Source organism: Hypanus sabinus, chromosome 4 (genome assembly GCF_030144855.1).
Source record: "Hypanus sabinus isolate sHypSab1 chromosome 4, sHypSab1.hap1, whole genome shotgun sequence".
Taxonomy (NCBI): domain Eukaryota; kingdom Metazoa; phylum Chordata; class Chondrichthyes; order Myliobatiformes; family Dasyatidae; genus Hypanus; species Hypanus sabinus.
This window is the reverse complement of record NC_082709.1, coordinates 151,254,420-151,278,748: the sequence shown is the minus strand read 5'-3', so window position 1 is coordinate 151,278,748 and position 24,329 is coordinate 151,254,420. Positions and strand designations below refer to the sequence as shown.

At 42.0% G+C, this 24,329-nt stretch overlaps 1 protein-coding gene across 12 annotated transcripts in view; it reads right to left on the bottom strand.

Annotated features, from left to right (window-relative positions):
* spag17 (sperm associated antigen 17) overlaps positions 1 to 24,329 on the bottom strand; it is a 319,560-nt gene that overhangs the window by 229,508 nt on the left and 65,723 nt on the right. For all 12 annotated transcript variants that reach the window (XR_009511839.1, XM_059968399.1, XM_059968400.1 and 9 more), the window contains 3 exons: positions 21,661 to 21,767; positions 14,723 to 14,860; positions 3,549 to 3,638 (listed from right to left, as the gene is read on the bottom strand). Coding sequence is in view for 11 of the 12 variants with exons in the window: in XM_059968399.1 (XP_059824382.1) it covers positions 3,549 to 3,638; positions 14,723 to 14,860; positions 21,661 to 21,767 (335 nt within the window). In the remaining variant the exon portion in view is untranslated. The remainder of the gene's footprint in view (positions 1 to 3,548; positions 3,639 to 14,722; positions 14,861 to 21,660; positions 21,768 to 24,329) is intronic.

Sequence of the window (24,329 nt, the reverse complement as noted above, 5' to 3'; positions counted from 1 at the left end):
GCTCAATGATGGGATCCTGCTGGAGATGGCTGAAGTTATGGACCATGTGCTGGTGGAGTGGTAGGTGAGGACTAGCAGAACCCTATCCCTGATGGGTTAGAGGAAGGATGGAGTGAGGGCAGATGTGTGCAAAATGGAAGAGATGCACTTGAGAACAGCGTTGATGGTGGAGGGAGGGATGTACCTTTCTTTGAAGGAGGAGGTAATCTCCTTTGTTCTGGAAAGGAAAGCCTCATCCTGAGAGCAGATGAGACACGAGATAGAGGAATCGAGAGAAGGGGATGGCATTTTTACAAGTAACAGGGTGGGAAAAGGTATAGTCCAGGTAGATGTGAGAGTCAGTGGGTTTGTAAAAGACATCAGTGGATAAGCTGTCTCCAGAGATAGAGCCAGAGAGATCAAGAAAGGGGAGCAAGGTGTCATAAATGGACCAGGTACATTTGAGGACAGGGTGGAAGTTGGAGGCAAAGTTGATGAAATTGATGAGCTCAGCATGGGCGCAGGGAGCAGTATCAATGCAGCTGTTGATGTAGCGTTGGAATAGAAACATAGAAAATAGATGCAGGAGTAGGCCATTCGGCCCTTTGAGCCTGCACCGCCATTCAGTATGATCATGGCTGATCATCCAACTCAGAACCCTGTACCTGCTTTCTCTCCTTACCCCCGATCCCTTTAGTCACTAGGGCCATATCTAACTCCCTCTTAAATATAGCCAATGAACTGGCCTCAACTGTTTCCTGTGGCAGAGAATTCCACACATTCACCACTCTGTGTGAAGAAGTTTCTCCTCATCTCTGTCTTAAAAGGCCTTTATCCTTTGTACTCCCTCTATGGCAAGAATGTCTTTCCTTAGATAAGGGGACCAAAACTGCACATAATACGCCAGCTGTGGTCTCATCAAGGCCTTGTACAACTGCAGTAGAACCTCCCTGCTCCTGTACTCTAATCCTCATGCTATGAATGCCTTTTTCACTGCCTGCTGTACCTGCATGACCACTTTCAATGACTGGTGTACAATGACACCCAGGTCTTGTTGCACTTCTCGTTGCACTCCCACTTAAGGGGGAGTGACACCAGTGTAGGCTTGGAACACAGACTGTTCCACGTAGCTGGCAGAAAGGCAGGTCTAGCTGGGATCCATGCAAGTACGCACGACTACACCTTTTGTTTGAAAGAAGTGGGAGGAGCTAAAGGAGAAATTATTGAGTGAGGACAAATTCTGCTAGACAGAGGAGTGTAGTGGTGGAGAGGAACTGGTTGGGTCTGGAGTCCAGAAAGAAATGGAGAGCTTTGAGGCCTTCCTGGTGGGGTATGGAATTATACAGGGACTGGACATCGATGGTGAAAATAAAATGCTTTGGTCAAGGGAACTTGAAATCATTGAAAAGATCAAGAGCAAATGTAGGGAGGAAGGGACTGAACTGGGGGTGGGGAGCAAAACAGAGTTGAGATATGCCGATATGAGTTCAGTGGGGCAGGAACAAGCTGAAACAATGGGTCTACCTGGACAGGCAGGTTTGTGGATCTTGGGTAGGAGGTAAAAATGGGAGGTGTGGGTTGAGGGAACTATGAGGTTAGTGGCAGAGGATGAGAGATCCTCAGAACTAATAAGATCTGGGAAATAATGGTCTGGGGCCCCTTAGTGGGATCCTGTTCAAGGCGTAAATAAGAAGAGTAAATAAGACAGTTGTTGCTGGGCCTCAGCAAGGGACAGGTCAGTCGCCAGACTATTACAGCACCCCCTTTATCTGCAGGTTTGATGGTGAGGTTAGGATTGGTGCAGAGAGAGTGGAGAGCAGTGCGTTCATTAGGAATGAAGTTGGAATTGGAGAGAGAGGTACTGAAGTCCAGATGTTTGATGTGTCATCGGCAGTTAGCAAAGAAAAGATCCAGAGTAGGCAGAAGATCAGAGTGGGGTTTCCAGGAAGAGGAGTAGTGTTGAAGATGGGAGAAGGGGGCATTGGTGCAGGGTGGAGAGTCTTTGCCAAAGAAGTAGGCAAAGAAGGAGACGGAGGCGGCAGAAGAAGAGTTCAGCATTTTGGCAGGTGCTGCACTCACTGAGGTGTAAGTGCAGGTGATCAAAGGTGAGGCCCTTATTGAGGACAGAATATTTTGCCTCAGAGAGGGGAGGGTTGGAGGGGATGGTGCAGACCTGGAATGGATGAGAACTGGGATCGGTGGGGCGAAGGGAGTTGGCAGTGTCAGAGGAGAGGGAAGGGTTGTGGATGTTCAGGGAAGTTAAGGGTGAGATGAAGATGGCACCTCTGAGGGCCAAGAGCTGGTGGTGGGACCTGAGAGACACAGGATTGCAAAGTGATGGTAGGACAAGGGGAGACTGGGGTTTCAGAGACAGTGTATGAAGACCCATCATGGAGATGCTGTTGGTCAAAGCTGGAGTTGATAGCAGCAGGGGTCGAGGTCTGGAGACATCCATGCCTGCCGGTGTTGGAGATGGCAGGTTCTGTGGTTCGTAAATGGGCCATCTTCCAATCCTGCAGGATTACTGTGATGAAGTGCTTTGGGAGGTTGATCGATAGTTAGTAGTGTTGCAACCTTGCTCTCAATCTCACTAAGACCAAAGAATTGATTGTGGACTTCAGGAAAGGGAAGCTGGAAGAAAAAACAGCAGTTCTCATCGAGTGGTCAGTGCTGGAAGAGATGAGCAGTTCTACATTCTTGGGTGTCAACATGTTAGAAGATCTATCCTGGCCCTAACATATTGATGTAATTACAAATAACACATGCTAATAGCTACACTTCATTAGGAGTTTGAGGAGATTTGATATGTCACCAAAAAGACGATAGCAAATTTCTACAAATGTACCACGAAAAGCATTCTGAATGGTTGCATCTCCATCTAGGCCGATGCGTAGGATTGTAAAAAGTTGCAGCGGGCTGTAGAATCAGCAAATGCCATCATTGGAACTAGCCTCTTCAGTATCAAGGGCATCTTCAAAAACCGATATCTCGAGAAGGTGGCATCCATCATGAAGGACCCTTGCCATCCAGGTGAGAAGAAATCCTCAAGGAGGAGACATAGGAGCCTGAAGATGTACTCTCATGAACCCCTGAACACTCTTTTGCTCTCTTTATGTAGTTTTTAATATATTCTTTTTGGAACTTACAGTATACTTTATGTATTGCACTGTACTGCTACCACAAAACAACAAATTTCATGATGTATGTCAGTAATAATAACTGAGTTCTGATTCTGAATGTACTATCCTAAAGAGGGAAGAGTGCTAGAGGAGAGTAAAGGAATGGATGCTTGTATTGGGAAAAAGGGTGGCATTTGTAAAAGATAAAAGGTTTTTAACAATTTGGATCTTACAGAATGGTGAGCCAATGCAATGGAAATGGCAGAAATGATGGGTGAGCAAACGCTTTGTGCAGCTTCATGCTACTTCTACATTTAATTAATTTTGAAGTGTAATCATCACTACAATTTATATTAATATGAAGTGATGATGTCAGGTACACACAACACTCTATGATGATAAAAAGACTCATAAGCAAAATGAGGTAACGATGGAAGAACTGAGACTTACCTGTTTTCCCTCTACATTGTAAAATGTTAGATGTGCAGAATGCTCATTCATGGGCATGCGTTGTGGATTCTTAAGCTCTCTAATGATTTTCTGTAAAAAAAAATTCAATAGTGAAAATTTTATCCATGGATTAAGGTTATCTATATTCATGATTTTCCTACATTTTGTACCATTCAGTAGATATGAATACTAATAAATGCATTTTTAATTCAAGTATTCATTTTGGTATGTGCTGGTGTAAAAGATATGGGAAAAAGGTTCACGAATTAATGTGCTGAGCAGTTGTGTGGCATTCTCCAGCACATTTTCAACCTGAGTCTCAGCCTGGAAAGTGTCCTGACTATGTGGAAAACACCATGTGTGATGCCAGTACCCAAGAAGGGCCAACTGAAAGTCTTGTATAACTACCGTCCAGTAGCCTTGACTTTGCACTTCATGAAGATCCTAGAGAGGCTGGACCTGGGTCACCTTCAACCTCTGGTCAGATCAGCCCTCGATCCCCTGCAGTTTGCCTACCAGGAGCATATTGGAGTAAAAAAATGTTGTTATCTATCTGTTGAACAGAGCCTACTCCCATTTGGATAAGCAGGACAGTACTGTGAGGATCATGTTTGTGACTTCTCAAGTGCCTTAACACTATACTGCCCTCACTGCTGGGGGAAAAGCTCCATTAAACACAGATTGGCACTTCCATTGTATCCTGGATAATGGACTACCTGACTAGCAGACCACAATATGTGTGGCTTCAGAGCTGTGTGTCAGACATGGCTATAAGCAACACTGGGCACCACAGGAGACAGTATTTGCTCCCTTCTTGCTTATCCTGTATACTTTGGTCTTTAGATACAACACTGAGTCAGGTCATCTGCCGAAATTCTCTGAAGAAAGTGCAGAGGACATTCACCAAGATGCACAAAGGATTTGTGAGATGCTGGAAATCTTGAACAACACACACAAAATGTTGGAGGAAGTCAGCAGGTCAAGCAGTATCCTTGGAAGGATATAAACAGTCAATGTTTCAGGCCAAAACCCTTCATCGGGACTGGAAAGGAAGAGGACAGAAGCCAGAATAAAAAGATGGGGGAGGGAGAGGAGCACAAGGTGGCAGGTATTAGGTGAGTCAAGATGAGAGGGAGAATGCAAGTGGGTGGGGGAGTGGAATGGAAGCAAATTATATAAAAAGCTAGGTGGTGATAGGTGGCTAAAGAAGGAGGATTCTCACAGGAGAGGACAGCCAACAATGGAAGAAAGGAAAGGAAGTGGGTACCAGACAGAGATGATGGGCAGGTTATGAGGGTGGAGTCAGAGGAGAGAGGGGGCCACAGGAATGACAGAAAACAAAAGGGGAGTTTTAAGGGGAACAGCAGGGAGTGGTTACCGGAAGTTAGAGAAATTGATGCTAATGCCATCATGTTGGAGATTACTAAGGTGGAATAAGAGGTATTGCTCCTCAGATGAGGTAGTCTTCAACCTGACAGCATCAAGTTCATGCAGATTGGAGGAGTAATACCTCATATTCCAAGTTGGAGTCTCCATCAAATTTATTTCAACTCCAAACAAGGAACCCTAATCTTCTACCATTTACTAAAAGTCTTAGTCAGGATATCTGCACAATCAGCAGTAATTCAATTACTGATAGTCACACAGTCATAGAACACTACAGCACAGAAACGGGCCCTTTGGGCCTATCAAGTCAGTGCCGAATCATTAATCTGTCTTGTCCCATTGGCCTGCACCCAGACCATGGACCTCCATACCTCTCCCATCCATGTACCTATGCAAATTTTTTAAAACGTTGAAACCAAAACCACATCCACCACTTATGCTGGCAGCTCATTCCACATTCCCAGCACCTCTGAGTGAAAAGTTCCCCTTCATGTTCACCTTAACATTTCACCTTTCAACCTTAACCAGGACTTCTAGTTGCAGTTTCACCAAACCACAATAGAAAAAAGCCTGTTTGCATTTACCCTATCTATACCACTCATAATTTTGTATACTTCTGTCAAATCTCTCCTCAATCTTCCACACTCTGGAGAACAATGTCCTAACTTATTCAAGCTTTCCCAATAACTCAGGTCCTCAAGGCAACATCCTTGAAAATTGTCTCTGCATTCTTTCAATCTTATTCACATCTTTTCTGTCAGTAGGTGTCCAAAACTGCACACAACACACCAAAATGGGCTTCAACAATGTCTTATACAATTTCAATATAACATCCCAACTCCTGTACTCAATACATTCAACTACGAAAGTCAATGTGTCAAAAGCTTGCTTTAGAACCTATCTATTTGTGCTTCAAGGACTTATGGATGGGCGGACTGTGGACATACATCTCTACCAAAGGAGGTGTAAAGCACTTCTTCCCTATGCTGGCCTACAGGTCACCCTTGAGCAAGGTGTAGCACCTGCTTAGAACCCCAATCAGGGTTATGTGAAGACATGGGAGCAAGTGGTGGATGATTGTATGAGCAGGTAATGTATATCACAAGTCCTGGTTTTGCACCACTGATGCTAGGCAATCTCTGAAGAGTATTGACAATGGTTGGCATTACCCATCTTGTAAAGATACTGCCCAGAAGGTGCCAATGGCAAACCACTCTTGTAGAAAAATTTGCCAAGAACAATCATGACAATGGTTAGACCATGTCATGTAACAGGGCACATAATGATGATGATGATGATTCCCAGATCCCTCTGTTCTACTGCACTCCTCAGTGCCCTACCACTTACTGTGTAAGTCCTACCCTGGTTGGTCCTCCAAAAGTCCAATATCTCACACTTGTCTGCATTAAATTCCATCTGCCATTTTTCAGTCCATTTCTCTAGCTGTTTTGATAATTTTCTTCACTGTCCACTTCATCCCCAATCTTACGTAATCTGCAAATTTGATAATCCAGTTTACCACATCATCATCCAGATCATTGATGTGATGACAAACAACACCAGACCCAGCACCGTTCCCTGTGGCACATGACTAGTCACAGGCCTCCAGCCAGAGAGGTAACCGTCTATTAACACTCTGGCTTTTCCTGCGAAGCTAATGTTTAATCCAATTTAATATCTCATCTGAATGCCTTGCCACTGAACCTTCTTAACCAACTTTCCTTTCAGGATCTCATCAAAGACCTTGCTAAACGACATGCAAACAACAGCCACTGCTTTGCTCTCATTAACTTTCATGGTAACTTCCTCAAAAAACTCTATAAGATTGAGACCATAAAACCAGCAGACATAGCAGCAGAATTAGGCTATCTGGCCCATTGAGTCTGCTGTGCCATTCAATCATGGCTGATCCCTTTTTTCTCCTCATCAACCCCAGCTCCCAGCCTTCTCCCCATAACCTTTGATGCTATGTCCAATCAAGAACTTATCAAACTCTGCCATAAACAAACCCAACGACCTGGCCTCCAAAGCTGCATGTGGCAAAATATTCCACAAATTCACCACCCTTTGGTTAAGAAATTTTTCCACATCTCTGTTTTGAAAGGGCACCCCTCTATCCTGAGGCTGTGCCCTCTTGTTCTAGACTCTCCCACCATGGGAAACATCCTTTCCACATCTACTCTGACTAGGCCTTTCAACATTCGATGAGATCTCCCTCATCTTTCTGAATGCCAGCGAGTACAAACTCAGAACCTTCAAATGTTTCTTGTATGATAACCCTTTCATTCCTGGAATCATCCTTGTGAACCTCCTCTGGAACCTCTCCAATGCCAGCACAGCTTTTCAAAGATGAGGGGCCCAAAACTGTTCACAATACTCAAGCTGAGGCCTCACCAGTGCCTCAGCATCACATCCTTGCTCTTGAATTCTAGACCTCTTGAAATGAATGCTAACATGGCATTTGCCTTCCTCACCACCGACTCAGCCTGCAAGTTAACCTTTAGGGTATTCTGCACAAGGACTCCCAAGTCCCTTTAATTTTCAGAGTTTTGGATTTTCTCCCCGTTCAGAAAATAACCCGCACATTTATTTCTACTACCAAAGTGCATGACCATGCACTTTTCAACATTGTATTTCATTTCCCACTTTCTTGCCCATTCTCCTAATCTGTCTAAGTCATTTCTGCATCCTACCTGTTTCCTCAACACTTCCTGCCCCTCCACCAATCTTCATTATCATCTGCAAACTTGGAATCAAAGCCATCTATTCCATCATCTAAATTATATGTATACAGCATAAAAAGAAGTGGCTCCAACACTGACCCCTGTGGAACACCACTAGTCACTGGCAGCCAACCAGAACAGGATCCTTTTATTCCCACTCACTGCCTCCTACCAATTAGCCAATGCTCTAGCAATGCTAGTAACTTTCCTGTCATACCATGGGCTCTTAAGTTGGTAAGCAGCCTCATGTGTGACACCTTGTCAAAAGCCTTCTGAAAGTCCAAAATGCAATATCCACTGCATCCCCTTTATCTATCTTACTTATAATCTCCTCAAAGAATTCCAACAGGTTCTTCAGGCAGGATTTTCTCTGAAAGAAACCATGCTGACTTTGTACTATCTTGTACTGTGTCACCAAGTATTCCATCACCTCATCCTTAACAATTGACCCTAACATCTTCCTAACCACTGAGATCAAGGTAACCAGTCTATAACTTCCTTTCTGCTCCCTTCCTCCTTTCTTAAAGAATGGAGTGACATTTGCAATTTTTCAGTCCAATGCCATAGTCCAATAATTTTTGAAAGATTATTTTTAATACTATCACTCTCTAATGCTACCTCCTTCAGAAACCTGGGGTGCAATTCATCTGGTCAGGTTGACTTATGTACCTTTAGGTCTTTCAGTTTTTTGAGCAGCTTCTCTCTTGTAATAGCAACTGCAGCCACTTCTCTTCCTTCACACACTACAACATCAGGAATACTGCTAGTGTCTTCCTCAGTGAATACTGATGCAAAATATTTAGTTTATCAGCTATCTCCTTGTCCCCTGTTATTATTTCTCTTGCCTCATTTTCTAGCATTCCAATATCCACTCTCATTAATATTTTATTTTTAATGTACTTGAAAAAAGCTTTTACTTTGATATTATTTGCTAGCTTGCTTTCATATTTCATCTTTTTTCTTCTAATTTTTTTTTAGTTGCTCTTGGTGGGTTTTTTAAAAACTTCCCAATCCTCTACCTTCCCACTAATTTTTGCTTTGTTGTATGCCCTTTTTTTTACTTTTGCAATTGCTTTGACTTTCCTTGTCAGCCGTGGTTGTACTATATTACCAATTGAGTATTTCTTCATTTTTTGAATACATATGTCCTGTACTTTCCTCATTTTTCCCAGAAATGCACACCATTGCTGCTCTGCTGACATCCCTGCCAACAGCTCGCTCCAATTTACTGTGGCTAATTCCTCTCCCATACCACTGTAACTTCCCTTACTCCACTGAAATACTGCTGCATCAGACTTTACTTTCTCCCTATCAAATTTCAAGCTGAACTCAAACATATTGTGATTACTGGTTTCTAAGGGTTCTTTTACCTTAAGCTCCCTAATCACCTCCGGTTCATTACATAACACCCAATTCAGTATAGCTGATCCCCTAGTAGGTTCAATGACAAACTTCTCTAAAAAGCTATCTCTTAGGCATTCAACAAACTCACTCTCTTGAGATCCATTACCAACCTGATTTTCCCAATCGACCTGCATGTTAAAATCTCCCATGACTACCATCACATTACCCTTTTGACTCGCCTTTTCTATTTCCTGTTGTAACCTGTGTTCCACCTCTCAGCCACTGTTGGGATGCCTGTATATAACTCATCAACATCCTTTTACCCTTGCAGTTTCTTAACTCAACCCACAAGGATTTAACATCATCTGATCCTTTGTCACATCTTTCTACTGATTAGATGCCATTCTTTACCAGTAGAGCCACACCACCCCCTCTGCCTACCTTCCTATCCCTCCGATATAATGTGTAACCTTGGACATTCAGCTCCCAACTACAATCCTTCAGCCATGACATCGTATCTGGCAATCTGTAATCATGCAACAAGATCATCCACCTTATTTCTTATAATACGTACATTTAGATACAATATCTTGAGTACCAAATTTGCTATCCTTTCTGATTCTGCATCCTTAACGATTTGACACTCAGCCTGTTGGCTGCAACTAAGTCCCATCACCTGCCTGCCCTTCCTGACAGTCTGACTGCCCACGATCTTTAATTTTTTTACCATCCATCCTATCCTGAGAGCCTTCAACCCCCTCCCCCCCACCAACTTAGTTTAAACCCTCCCCACAGCTCTAACAAACCTGCTCGCGAGAATATTGGTCCCCTTCAGATTCAGGTGCAACCCCTTACTTTTGAACAGGTCATACCTCCCACAGAAGAGATTCCAATGATCCAAGAAACTGAAGCCCTGACCCCTGCACCAGCTTCTCAGCCACACATTTACCTGCAAAATCATCCTGTTTCTACCCTCACTGGCACGTGGCACAGGTAGCAATCCTGAAATTACTACCCGGGAGGTCCTGCTTCTCAGCTTTCTACCTAGCTCTCTAAATTCTCTTTCCAGGACCTCATTGCTTTTCCTTCCTATGTCACTGGTACCAACATGTACCAAGGCGTCTAGCTGCTCCCGCCCCTCCAAAATGTCATGGATGCAAACCCTGGCACCTGGGAGGCAACATACCATTCAGGTGTCCCGTTCACATCCACAGAATCTCCTGCCTGTTCCCCTCACTATTGAGTCCCCTATCACCACCACTCCCTTCTTCTCCCTCTTTCCCTTCTGCATCACGGATCTATGCTCAGTGCCTGTAACCCGGTTGCCATGGCATTCTCCTGGGAGGTCATCCCCACAAAAGTGTCCAAAGCAGTATACTTGTTTTTGAGGGGAATGGCCACAAGGGTGCTCTGCTCGAACTGCCCATTTCCCAACCACTTGCCTCCTGTAACTTCAGGGCAATTACTTCCCTGTAACATTGATCAATTATCTCTTCACTCTCTCGTACAAGCCGGCGGTCATCCAGATTGGTTAGACATGACTTACCACAAACAAAGTCATTTTGACTATTCCTAATCATTTCTCGTCTATCCAAATATTTATGCAGCCAGTCCCTTAGAATACCTTCCAATAACTTTCCCACAGCTGATGTCAAGCTCATCTGATGTTGGGACCGGTGCTTTTTATGATGTATGTCAATGATTTGAACTACAGTAATAATGGATTTGTGACTAAATTTGCCAATGATACAAAGCTAGGTGGAGGAGAGGGTAGTGTTGAGGAAACAGAGCCTGTTGAGGAAAGAGAGACTTAGATAGTTTAAGGAAATGGGCACATGAAGTACAATGTTGGAAAGTGTATGGTTATGCACTCTGTTGAAGAATTAAACAGGCAGACTATCATTTAGATGGGGAGTGAATTCAAAAAGGAGAGATGCAAAGGGACTTAGGAATCCCTGAAGGTTAACCTGCAGGTTGAGTTGGTTGTGAAGAAGGCAAATGCAATGTTGGCATTCACTTCTAGAGGTATAGAATGTAAGAGCAGGGATGTGATGTTGAGGCTCTATAAGGTATTCATGAGACCACACTTGGAAGTACCCTGTGCAGTTTTGGGCTCCTTATTTTAGAAAGGATATACTGACATTGGAGAGGGTTCTGAGAAGATTCATGAGAATGATTCCAGGAATGAAAGGGTTCCATATGAGGAGTGTCTGGCAGCTCTTGGGCTGTATTCCCTGGAGTTCAGGAGAATGAGGGGGGATCTCACAGAAACATTCAGAATGTTAAAAGGCCTGAACAGATTAGATATGGCAAAGTTATTTCCCGTGGTAGGGGATTCTAGGACAAGAGGGCAAGGCTTCAGGATTGAAGGACATCCTTTTAGAACTGAGATGCAGAGAAATTACTTTAGTCAGAGGGTGGTAAATTTGTGGAAATTGTTGCCACAAGCAGCTGTGGAAGCCAAGTCATTGTGTGTATTTAAGGCAGAGATGGATAGATTTTTGATTAGCTAGGGCATCAAAGGGTATGGGGTGAAAGCAGGGGAGTGGGGATGACTGGAAGAATTGGATCAGCCCATGATTGAATGGCTGAGCAGACTTGATGGGCCGAATGCCTACTTCTGCTCCTATATCTTATGGTCTTAAGGTCATCAGCCTATAATTTACTGTTTTATTCTTAGAGCCCTTCTTAAACAATGGAACAACACTAGCTCCAATCCTCCAGCATCTGACCCAAGGACATTTTAAATATCTGTGCTAGGGCCTTTGCAATTTCAGCATTAGCCTCCCACAGAGTCCAAGGGATCATCTTGTCAGGCCTGGGGATTCTTCCATCCTAATTTGCCTGAAGAGAGCAAATACTACCTCTTCTGTAAGGTCCAGTGTAGGGTCCACACCTCACTGCTGCAATGTCTCACGTCTATATTTCCCAGCACCCTATCCAGATTAACTAATCCTATAGTGATTCAATCATGTGCTATTCTAAACTGCCAGCTCTCAGGCATTTTAGAAAATTCTTCTCTTGGGAAGCAGCATCAAGCTCATTTTCCCAATCTACCTGAATATTGAAATCCCCCACATCTACTGTAATTTGTAGACCACATCCTAAATCTGAACGTCTGCCTTCTGCACCAGTTCCTCAGCCACATATTCACCTGCCAAACCATCCTATTCTTACCTTAAAAGTGTGTGGTATGGAAAGCAATCCAGAGATTACTACCCTGGAGGCTCTATTTTCCAGATTTCTACCTAGCTCCCCAAAATCTCTCTTCAGGACCTCCTCACCTTTTCAACATATGCCATTGGTGTCCATTATATAGCAAGTTTCTGGCTGCTCACTCTTCCCCTTTAGAACGCCATGGACCCGATCCGAAACATCCCTGATCCTGGCACGCAGGAGGCAACATACCATCCAGGTGTCTCTATTGCGAATACTGAATCTTGTCTGCTCCTTTGACTATGGAGTCTCCTATCACCACTGCAGTCCTCTTCGCCTCTCTTCTCTTCTGAGCCACTGCACCAGACTCAGTGCCACAGACCCAGTCACTGTGACTCCCCCCAGTAGGTTGTCCCCCTCAAGAGCATCTAAAGTGGGATACTTATTTTTGAGGGAAGTGAAAATGCACTGGCTGTGCATTTCCATTTCTTTTTGCAGTCACACAGATACCTGTTTCCTGCACCCTAGGGATGATTACCTTTCTGTAGCTCCTATCTATCATCTCCTTATCCTCCTGTATGAGCTGAAGGTCATCGAGCTGCAGCTCCAGTTCCTCAATATGGTGTACCTGGTGAAGATGTGTTTATCTGTGAGACTGGAGGTTCCCAGAATTCCCAGATCTCACACACAGCACAAAACACCGTGCTGGGGCCATTCTTACTACACTATTATGTCCTAATAGATGAAGAATGAAGAACTTAGAACAAAAAGAGAAACTTAGCAGACTTTACCTTGCCCAAGTCTGATCTCATCTAATCCTGATGAGCCAAAACCAGTCCAAACTCTGATCCACTCACAACCGCTGCTCCAAGAATGACCACCCCACTTATATTTGCATTATTTTTATTCACCCTTTCTAATGAATCCTGCTCGGTAACAGGTAGCAGTTCAACTCCAAAAAATTACTGTGAAATTGTGCCTTTTTAATCTTGAGTGTGGACCCGAATGAAAAGGTAGCTCTCTTCTCATGCTCCTGCTCAGTGATTGGTTGCAGTCTAACTCTGAAAAATTGCTGTGAAGCTTTGCTTTTTTAATACAACGGACCTTCTTTAATTCTTGATATACTTTTGCTCTTAATATACAGTATCCGTAGAAGCCCTTAGGATTCTCCTTCACCTTGTCTGCTAGAGCAATGTCATACCTTCTTTTAGCCATCCTGATTTCATTTTAAGTGTTTGCTTTACATTTCTTGTACTCGTCAGGTACCTCATTTGTTCCTACCTGCCTTCATCTTCGATGCACCTCTTTATTTTTCTTAACTAGGGCCTCAATATATCTTGAAAACCAAGGTTCCTTAAACCTGTTATCCTTGCTTTTTATTCTGACAGGAACATACACATTCTGTACTCTCTAAATTTCACTTATAAAGGCCTCCCACTCACCAAGTACACCAGAAAACAGCCTGTCCTAATCCACACTTGCCAGATCCTTTCTGATACCATCAAAATTGGCCTTTCTTCAACTTAGAATCTTAATCCGAGGACCAGACCTATCCTTTTCCATAATTACCTTAAAACTAATGGCATTACGATCACTAGATGCAATGTTCCCCTACACAAATTTCTGTCACCTGCCTTGTCTCATTCCATAAACGTAATAGTAGATTCAGTGTCATACTCTTTCTAGTTGGAATTTCTATGTACTGATTAAGGAAACTTTCCTGAACACATTTGGCAAACTATTTCTCTTCCAGTCCTTTTACAGTCAATATCTGGGAAGTTGAAATCACCTACTATCACAACTTTATATTTCTTTCAACAGTCTGCAATCTCTATGGATATTTGCTATTCAAAATCCCGCAAACTGTTGGGTGATCTAAAATATAATCATAATTTTCTTTATCCTCAGTTCTACCCATAAAGCCTCACTAGACAAGCTCTCCAGTTTGTCCTGTTCGAACACCTTATGATATTTTTCCTGACTGGTAATGCCACTTCTCCTTCTTTAATTCCTCCTAGTCTATCACATCTAAAACAACAGAACACTGAAACATTGGCCAGTCCTGCTCCACCTGCAGCCAAGTCTAACTAATGGCTACAATATATAATTCCATGCCCTACACTCATCTGCCTTTCCTACAATACTTCTTGCATTGAAATACATGCAGCTCTGAGCATTAGTCCCACCAAATTCCACTTGTTGAGCTCTGACTTTGTATGTAGGCTTAACACATCTTTCTCCACAACCACTCCACTATCTATTCTGGCACTCTGGTTTCCATCTACCTGCAATTCTAGTTTAAACTCTGCCCCCTCCCATCCAGAACTAGCAAACCTTCCTGCTAAGATATTAGTGCTCCTCTAGTTCAGGAGTAAACTGTCCCTTCCGTACAGATCCCACCTTCCCTTAAAGGAAGCCCAATGATCCAAAAACCTGAAGCCCTCCTTATCGATTTCTATTATCATTTTATTGTTACCCAATAAAATTGTAATTTCAGTAATTGTTAAGGATTATATTTCAAGTATTTCCCCATTTGAAATGTTGGTATTTGGAACATTTTGATACCTGCTTCTCATCTTCAGACATGCAGAGACTAACCACAGAAGATAGTAAGTGATCTGCCAGACTCTGATCCAGTCCATCTTTCCGTGGCTTAGGAGCAAGTTCACTTGGAGGAGTTAGACTTTCTTCTGTTGCAACAACCTAAGCATAACAAAGAGATCAATGCTCATAAAGTGTTTGGAAGCTATCTTGGAAAATAACTGTTTCCCTATATTGTCATATTAGAAAGCAATTTTCATTATTAGGGTAATTATCTTTATCGTTTATGATCCAATAATAAATCAAGCAATAATAAATAAAGGTGTATTTTGGTGTTATAAGTCTTTTTTTTCTTTTTGCACTGATATAGGTAATTCAAAACCTTGTGAAGTAATAGTTGTGAATTCCTATGTCTGCGGATAGAGGAAACATCCTAAGTACATACAAGAATTAGTGTACGTGCTAGAATTCTCTCATAGGGCCTGCTGTGCACTCTCTCCATTCACCTTATACACCTTCCTCAGAATTAAAAGGCCACCCTGGCTAGATCAGATGACCTTATGTTCAGTAGCTCAGGATGATATTATTTTATAGCATGGATAGGCCAGCAAAGAAACTATCATGTCCACAAAATGTCTCTGGATACAGCAGAAAGTTTCACAATCCACCCCATCCACCCCACCCCAATTTGGCTTAATTTTAAACATAATTAACAAAACATTACAATTTAAGCCAAAACATATAAAAATACAATTAAAGTTTTGTAACTTGCTCTTCTCCCCTCTGTCCTTGTAATCCCTTTACAGATGAAAGGGCTTTATGCAAGCTTAATTTAGAGTAGATTCTGAGAGAAAATTCCCAGTTTAAATGTTAGGGAGTCTCAAGCTCCTCCTCCATTGTTAGAGTTCTATGGCAACTCCAGCAGTAAACAAAAGCTCATTTGTTAATAGAGCTCAGCCAACAAGTTTGGGACTACTGCATTTGTGCAGCAGATCTGAAACTTATCATGATGCATGTGGAAAAACAAAAGCATTTCCGCATAGGAATTCTACCAGTGGTGTAAGAAACTGCCTACAAAATCCAGCAAAGTAAGGGAGATTAAGATGCTTCCAGTGTACCACCTAGGATTAAGTTCCTCATATTTGTTACTAGACCACAACCGGTTTCTATTTAATATTGCCAGCTTGCTACATGCAAAAAGATGTTCCCTCTAGTCATTTAGAGTAAATGGAAGACTGTGGATGTTGTTCTAAACTAAATAAATTTTTTAAAAAAGATATTAAAAAAAGACGCATCTACTAGAATCAGGAATAAAATCGGGCAATGCTGGAAATACTTAGCAGATCAGGCATCACCCATGGGTACAGAAAATTTTAGGTCGTAATCCCTTCATTAATCAACAGGCACCATACACATTGTAAAGTAATGGGATGGATAAGCAGTTCCTTTTTATACTGTGGTAACAATCCCAGCAGAACAATGCTGGAAGGTATAATGAAAATCAAAGTTGCACATTACTTCAGCAGAAGAAATTAAACATCCAAGAAATTCATTAGAAACTCAAAGTTGAAGTAGTCTACAATATTAACGCAACCAAAATATTAATATAGCTAAAAGAAATAGGATTCAGAAACTTCTCAGCTCTTCTGCTCATAACTCAGATTAAGAATAACTGCACATCATAAAAAGCATTGGTCAAACCACAGTAGGCTACTGTGAGAAGTTATGGGCCCTAATTATAACAAAGGATGTGCTGGCACTGGAGTGGTTCCAGAGGTTTAAGAATATGACCCTGGGAATTTGACCGTGATAAGACAGGCGGGACTGCATAGGCGTGTGACATCGGGCAGTGAAGTGCAGAAGATTTAAAAGGACAGAAATCCTGATTCAGGTTTAATTTGGAGAAGGAAGTCTGAGAATCAGAACGGGAGTGCTGCGGGAGCCATTTTGATTTTTTCTTCTCATCAGGGTTAAGAGAGGTGGGACTGCGCAGGCGTGTGACGTCGGGCAGTGAAGCGTGGAAGATTTAAAAGGAACACAGCCTTAAACAGCAGGCAGCGGACTGAGCCGGGAGCAGAGTGAAGGATTAAGGGCTTTGGCTCAACGGAAACGGATGAGGCAAGGTAGGTTTAGTTTTAAACCTTTCCAGTTATTTGAGGAAATGGGGAATTATGAGTGTGAGGGCAGCTTGTTGTTCTTGGTGTCGGATGTGGGAGGTCCTGGAATCACCTAGCCTCCTGGACGTCCATATCTGTGCCAGGTGCGCCGAGCTGCAGCTCCTAAGGGACCGTGTTAGGGAACTGCAGCTGCAGCTCGATGGCCTTCGTCTGGTCAGGGAGAGTGAGGAGTTGATAGAGAGGAGTTACAGGCAGGTGGTCACACCAGGACCACAGGAGGCAGACAAGCGGGTCACAGTTAGGAGAGGGAAGGGGAAGAGTCAATACTAGAGAGTAACCCAGTGGCTGTACCACTTGACAATAAGTACTCCTGTTTGAGTACTGTTGGGGGGAACAGCCTACCTGGGGGAAGCAACAGTGGCCATGCCTCTGGCACAGAGTCAGGCCCTGTAGCTCAGAAGGGTAGGGAAAAGAAGAGGAAGGCAGCAGTAATAGGGGACTCGATAGTTAGACGGTCAGATAGGCGATTCTATGGACACAGTCAGGAGACCCGGATGGTAGTTTGCCTCCCTGGTGCCAGGGTCCGGGATGTTTCTGATCGCGTCCAATATATCCTGAAGTGGGAGGGTGAGCAGCCAGAAGTCGTGGTACATATAAGTACCAATGATATATGTAGGAAAAGGGAAGAGATCCTGAAAGGAGAATATAGGGAGTTAGGAAGGGAGTTGAGAAGAAGGACCGCAAACGTAGTAATCTTGGGATTACTGCCTTTGCCACGTGACAGTGAGAGTAGGAATGGAATGAGATGGAGGATAAATACGTGGCTGAGGGATTGGAGCAAGGGGCAGGGATTCAAGTCTCTAGATCATTGTGACCTCCCCGACAAGTGTGACCTGTACAAAAAGAACGGGTTGCACTTGAAGCCTAGGGGGACAAATATCCTGGCGGGGAGATTTGGTAAGGCTACTGGGGAGACTTTAAACTAGAATGGTTGGGGAGTGAGAATCAAATTGAAGAGACTAGGAGAGAGGAAGTTAGTTCACAAATAGAGAAAGCTTGTAGACAGTGTATGAGGGAGGATAGGCAGGTGATAGAGAAGGGGAGTGCTCAGACCAAAGATGTAGGGGAGAAACATGGTTGCAGGATGGGTGTGATTGGCAACTAATTATTCCTGGATTTCGTTGCTTCAGGTGTGATAGAATTGGAGGGGCAAGAGGGGAAGGTGTTGCATTGCTTGTCAGAGAAAATATTACAGTGGTGCTTTGGCAGGATAGATTAGAGGGCTCGTCTAGATTAGAGGGCTATTAGGGTGGAATTGAGGAATGGGAAAGGTGTAGTAACACTTACAGGGGTGTATTATAGAACACCTATGGGGAGCGAAAATTGGAGGAGCAAATTTGTAAGGAGATAGCAGGTATTTGTAGTAAGCGCAAGGCTGGGATTGTGGGAGGTTTTAATTTTCCACACATAGACTGGGAAGCCCATACTGTAAAAGAGCTGGATGGTTTGGAGTTTGTAAAATGTGTGCAGGATAGTTTTTTGCAGCAATACATAAAGGTACCAACTAGAAAAGAGGCAGTGTTGGATCTCCTGTTAGAGAAAGAGATAGGTCAGGTGACGGAGGTATGTGTTGGAGAGCACTTCGGGTCCAGTGATCACAATGCCATTAGTTTCAATATAATTATGGAGAAGGATAGGACTGGACCCAGGGTTGAGATTTTTGATTGGAGAAAGGCTAACTTTGAGGAGATGTGAAAGGATTTAGAAGGAGTGGATTGGGACAATTTGTTTTATGGGAAGGATGTAATAGAGAAATGGAGGTCATTTAAAGGTGAAATTTTGAAGGTACAGAATCTTTATGTTCCTGTTAGGTTGAAAGGAAAAGTTAAAAGTTTGAGAGAGCCATGGTTTTCAAGGGATATTGGAAATTTGGTTAGGAAAAAGAGAGAGATCTACAATAAATATAGGCAGCATGGAGTATATGAGGTGCTTGAGGAATATAAAGAATGTAAAAAGAATCTTAAGAAATTAGAAAAACTAAAAGAAGATATGAGGCTGCATTGGCAAGTAAGATCAAAATAAATCCAAAGGGTTTCTACAGTTATATTAATAGCAAAAGGATAATGAGGAATAAAATCAGTCCCTTAGAGAATCAGAGTGGACAGCTATGTGTGGAACCAAAAGAGATGGGGGAGATTTTGAACAATTTCTTTTCTTCAGTATTCACTAATGAGAAGGATATTGAATTGTGTAAGGTAAGGGAAACAAGTAGGGTAGTTATGTAAATTACGATGATTAAAGAAGAGGAAGTACTGGCGCTCTTAAAGAATATAAAAGTGGATAAGTCTCCGGATCCTGACAGGATATTTCCTAGGACCTTGAGGGAAGTTAGTGTAGAAATAGCAGGGGCTCTGACAGAAATATTTCAAATGTCATTAGAAATGGGGATGGTGTCGGAGGATTGGCGCATTGCTCATGTGGTTCCATTGCTTAAAAGGGTTCTAAGAGTAAACCTAGCAATTATTGGCCTGTAGGTTTGACGTCAGTGGTGGGTAAATTAATGGAAAGTATTCTTAGAGATGGTATATATAATTATCTGGATAGACAGGGTCTGATTAGGAACAATCAACATGGATTTGTGCATGGAAGGTCATGTTTGACAAATCTTATTGAATTTTTTGAAGAGGTTACTAGGAAAGCTGACGAGGGTAAAGCAGTGGATGTTGTCTATATGGACTTCAGTAAGAAACTTCAGACAAGGTTCCACATGGCAGGTTAGTTAGGAAGGTTCAATCGTTAGGTATTAATATTGAAGTATAAAATGGATTCAACAGTGGCTGGTTGGGAGATGCCAGAGAGTAGTGGTGGATAACTGTTTGTCAGGTTGTAGGCCGGTGACTAATGGTGTGCCTCAGGGATCTGTACTGGGTCCAATGTTGTTTGTCACATATGTTAATGATCTGAATGATGGGGTGGTAAATTGGATTGCCGGTAGTAAGTATGCAGATGATACTAAGATAGGTGGCATTGTGGATAATGAAGTAGATTTTCAAAGTTTGCAGAGAGATTTAGGCCAGTTAGAAGAGTGGGCTGAAAGATGGCAGATGGAGTTTAATGCTGATAAGTGTGAGGTGTTACATTTTGGTAGGAATAATCAAAATAGGGCATACCTGGTAAATGGTAGGGCATTGCAGAATGCAGTAGAACAGTGTGATCTAGGAATAATGGTGCATAGTTCCCTGAAGGTGGAATCTCATGTGGATAGGGTGGTGAGCTTTTGGTATGCTGGCCTTTATAAATCAGAGCATTGAGTATAGGAGTTGAGATGTAATCTTAAAATTGTACAAGGCATTGGTGAGGCCAAATTTGGAGTATTGTGTACAGTTCTGGTCACCGAATTATAGGGAAGATATCAACAAAAGAGAAAAAGTACAGAAGAGATTTACTAGAATGTTACCTGGGTTTCAGCACCCAAGTTACAGAGAAAGGTTGAACAAGTTAGGTCTTTATTCTTTGGAGCGTAGAAGGTTGAGGGGGGAATTGATAGAGGTATTTATAATTATGAAGGGGATAGATAGAGTTGACGAGGATAGGCTTTTTTCCATTGAGAGTAGGGGAGATTCAAACAAGAGGACATGAGTTGAGAGTTAGGGGGTAAAAGTTTAGGGGTAACACGAGGGGGAACTTCTTTATTCAGAGAGTGGTAGGTGTGTGGAATGAGTTTCCAGTAGAAGTGGTAGAGGCAGGTTCGATATTGTGATTTTTAAAAAAATCAGATAGGTATATGGACAGGAAAGGAATGGAGGGTTATGGGCTAAGTGCAGGTCGGTGGGACTAAGTGAGAGTAAGCGTTCGGCACGGACTAGAAGGGCCGAGATGGCCTGTTTCCATGCTTTAATTGTTATATGGTTATATGGAATGAAAGGGTTAGATTATAAGGTGTGTTTCATGGTTTTGGGCCTGTACCATTGGAATTTAGAAAAATCAAAAAAATCTACAAAATACTGAAGGGTCTAGATAGAGTGGAGAGGATGTTTCCAATAGTGGAAGAGTCTCGGACTAGACTACACAGGCTCAAGATTGAAGAGAATCCCTTTAGAACAAAGATAAGGAGGAATTTCGTAAGCCCGAGTGTGGCATATCTATGGAATTCATTGCCAGGGATGCTACAGTGGTGAAGTAATTAAGTGTATTATATAAGGGTGTCAATGGTTATCAGGAGAAGGCTGGAGAATGGGACTGAAAAGGGAAAATAAATTACCTATGATTGAACGGTGGAGCAAACATGATGGACCTAATGGCCTAACTCTGCTCCTATGTTTTATGGTTTTATAATATTGAGGAATCAAGCAAAGGAGAACAATAATAATATTTGATACCTTACTAATGTTTTATGTCTCTGGAAGACAGGGCAAATAACACAGTTTTTCCTGCATTTTCTTGAACAAAACCTTTCTTTAATCTTGACAACCAAATGTAAACGAAATTAAAAGCTTCAGAATCAGAATCAGGTTTATTATCTCCGGCATGTATCATGAAATTTGTTAACTTAGCAGCAGCAGTACAGTGCAATATACAAAGAAAAATAAATAAGTAAATTATAATGTATATGTATATTAAATAGATTAAAAATAGTGCAAATCAGAAATAATATATAAAAAAGTGAGGTAAACTAACCCTTCTGAAAAGTAAACATTAGATTACCATCAAGTTTCCAGTGTGTGAATATTGAAATAAACATCACTGTCAAATATCAACCCAATTTAATTGTAAGTGCTAAATACTATACATGTGCTGAGTATATATCTATACATTAAAATTCATGATATGCTGACAGATACGAACCTGTTCCAGCATACAGTGTAATATTAAAGGCACAGAGAGACTCTCCAAAGGCACTAAGCTCATTAGATCATTGTAGTACCTCATATCAACCCGTGAAGTTGAAGAATCTATATATAAAACAAAAACATTGTCTTATATTTGCAAGATAGTGACATATTATTCAATAAAAATACCTTGAAGTTATTGCAATCATTTGACTTCTATATTTAGATTTTAAAATGTAAAATTTCTCCTAAAAACTGAACTTGAAAATGAAAAGAGTGGGAAATTTAATGTAAAACCAGCTTGTTTTAATGAGTTAAGTTAAAAAAAAGAAAGCAATTTTGTTTTATATAGGAAAGTAATTAAATCTATATATGTATCTCTTGGTTGCAAGCATCATTTGTGAAAAGTCCGCGGTGTCAAGTTTGTTTCACTTGGGGCCTACCACAAAACAATGATGTATTAAAAAATCTTACTCAAAAAGGTCAATAATTAACTAATGTAGGGATAATACCTCCTTGGCACAATGGTAGATCATGGTCTCATGACGTTGCTCCCCATGATTTTTCCCAGTTTGTTCAGAATGACAAAAACATCTCCTCCACAATCCCCATCAGCACAGGTACACCACAGGGATATATGCTTAGCCCCCTACTCTACATGCTTTTTTTACCTATGACTGTGTGGCTAAGTACAGCTCTAACACCATATACAATTTTTCTGATGACACCACTGTTGTGGGCCTTATCAAAGGTGGTGATAATCAGCATACAGGAGGGAGTTTGAAAATATGGCTGAATGGTGTAATAACAACAACCTCTCAGTCAATGTCAGCAACACCAAATAACTGATTGTAGTCTTCAGTAGAAGGAAATCAGAGATCCATGAGCCAGTAATCATTGGAGGATCAGAGGTGGAGAGTGTCAGTAACTTTAAATTCCTGGGTGTCACTATCTCAGAGGACCTGCCCTGAACACATCATAAAAATAATAAAGAACCCAGCCCCAATCCCTGCAGCACACCACGAGTCACAGGCCTCCAGTCAGAGAGGCAACCCTCTACTACCACCCGCCATTTGCACTTGAATCCGAGGGGGACCAATATTCTTGCAGGTAGGTTTACTAGAGTTGTTGTGAGTGGTTTAAACTAATATGGAAGAGGGAGGGGAATCAGTATGATAGAGCTGAGGATGAGCCAGCAGGTTTACAGTTAGATGATGATGTAACATGAATGTAAGGGAGGACAAGCCAATAATTGGATACAAATGCAGACAAAGAGTTAAATTATACCACACAGGCAAAATTCGAAAGGGTGAAGAATGCATGAATGGAGGTACTGTATTTAAATGCACGTAGCATTCGGAATAAGGTGGACAAACTCGTGGTGCAATTAGAGATTGGTCAGTATGATGTTGTGGGCATAACTTAGTCGTGTCTGAAAAAAGGCCATAGTTAGATGCTTAACATCAAAGAATAGACTTTGTATCAACAGGACAGACAGGAAGGCTTAAGTGGTGCTGTGGTTCTGTTGGTAAGAGATGGAATTACATCTTTAGAAAGAAGTGACATAGGATCAGAGAATTTTGAATCTTTGTCGGTGGAATTAAGAAACTGCAAGGGTAAAAAAAACCATTATGGGAATCATATATAGGCCTCCACATAGCAGCTAAGATGTGGGGTTGAGATTGCAAAGGGAGCTGGAAAAGACATGTAATAAGGGCTATGACACAATTCTAATGGGGGACTTCAATATGCAAGGGGATTGGGAAAATCAGGTTGGTGCCAGATCGCAAGAGAGGGAATTTGTTGAATGACTAACAGATAGCTTTTTAGAGCAGCTTGTGCTTGTCCTACTCAGGGAAAGGCCATCTTAGATTGGGTGTTGTATAATAACCTAGATCTTATTAGGGAGCTTAATGTAAAGGAACCTTAGGAGACAGTGATCATAATGATTGAATTCATACTGCAATTTGAGAGGGAAAAGCACAGTCGCATGTATCGGTATCGCAATTGAATAAAAGGAATTACAGAGGCATGAAAGAGGACTTAACCAGGTGGATTGGAGGAAGATACTGGCAGGGATGACGGCAGAGCAGAGATGGCTGAAGTTTCTGGGAATAGTTCACAAAGCACAGGATAGATATGTTCCACAGAAGTTGCCCTCAAATAGTAGGGGTGGCAACCGTGGCTGACAAGGGAAGTTAGGGTCTGCATAAAAGCTAAGGAAAGGACTTATAAGGTAGCAAAAGTGAGTGGGAGGCCTTTAAAATCTAGCAAAAGGTAACTAAAAAGCTACAAAAAGGGAAAAGATTAAATATGAGAGCAAACTAGCCAATAATATAAAGCAGGATACCATCTCTTTTGGCTCCACCTTCCAGAGGACCAATTTTGTCTCCTGCGATCCTTTTGCTCTTAACATATTGGTAGAATCCCTTGGGGTTCTCCTTCACCTCATCTGTGAGGGCAATTTCATCCCTTCCTTTAGCTTTCCCAATTTCTCTTTTAAGTGTCCTCTTGCATTTCTTGTACTCCTTAAGCATTTGTTCTTACTTGCCTATACCTGCTGTGATTCTCATTTTTTCTCTTAACCAGGACCTCAATATCTCTTGAAAACCAGTTCCCTAAATCTGTTATCTTTTACCTCTTATTCTTGTACTCTCAAAATTTCATTTTGAAGGTCTCCCACTT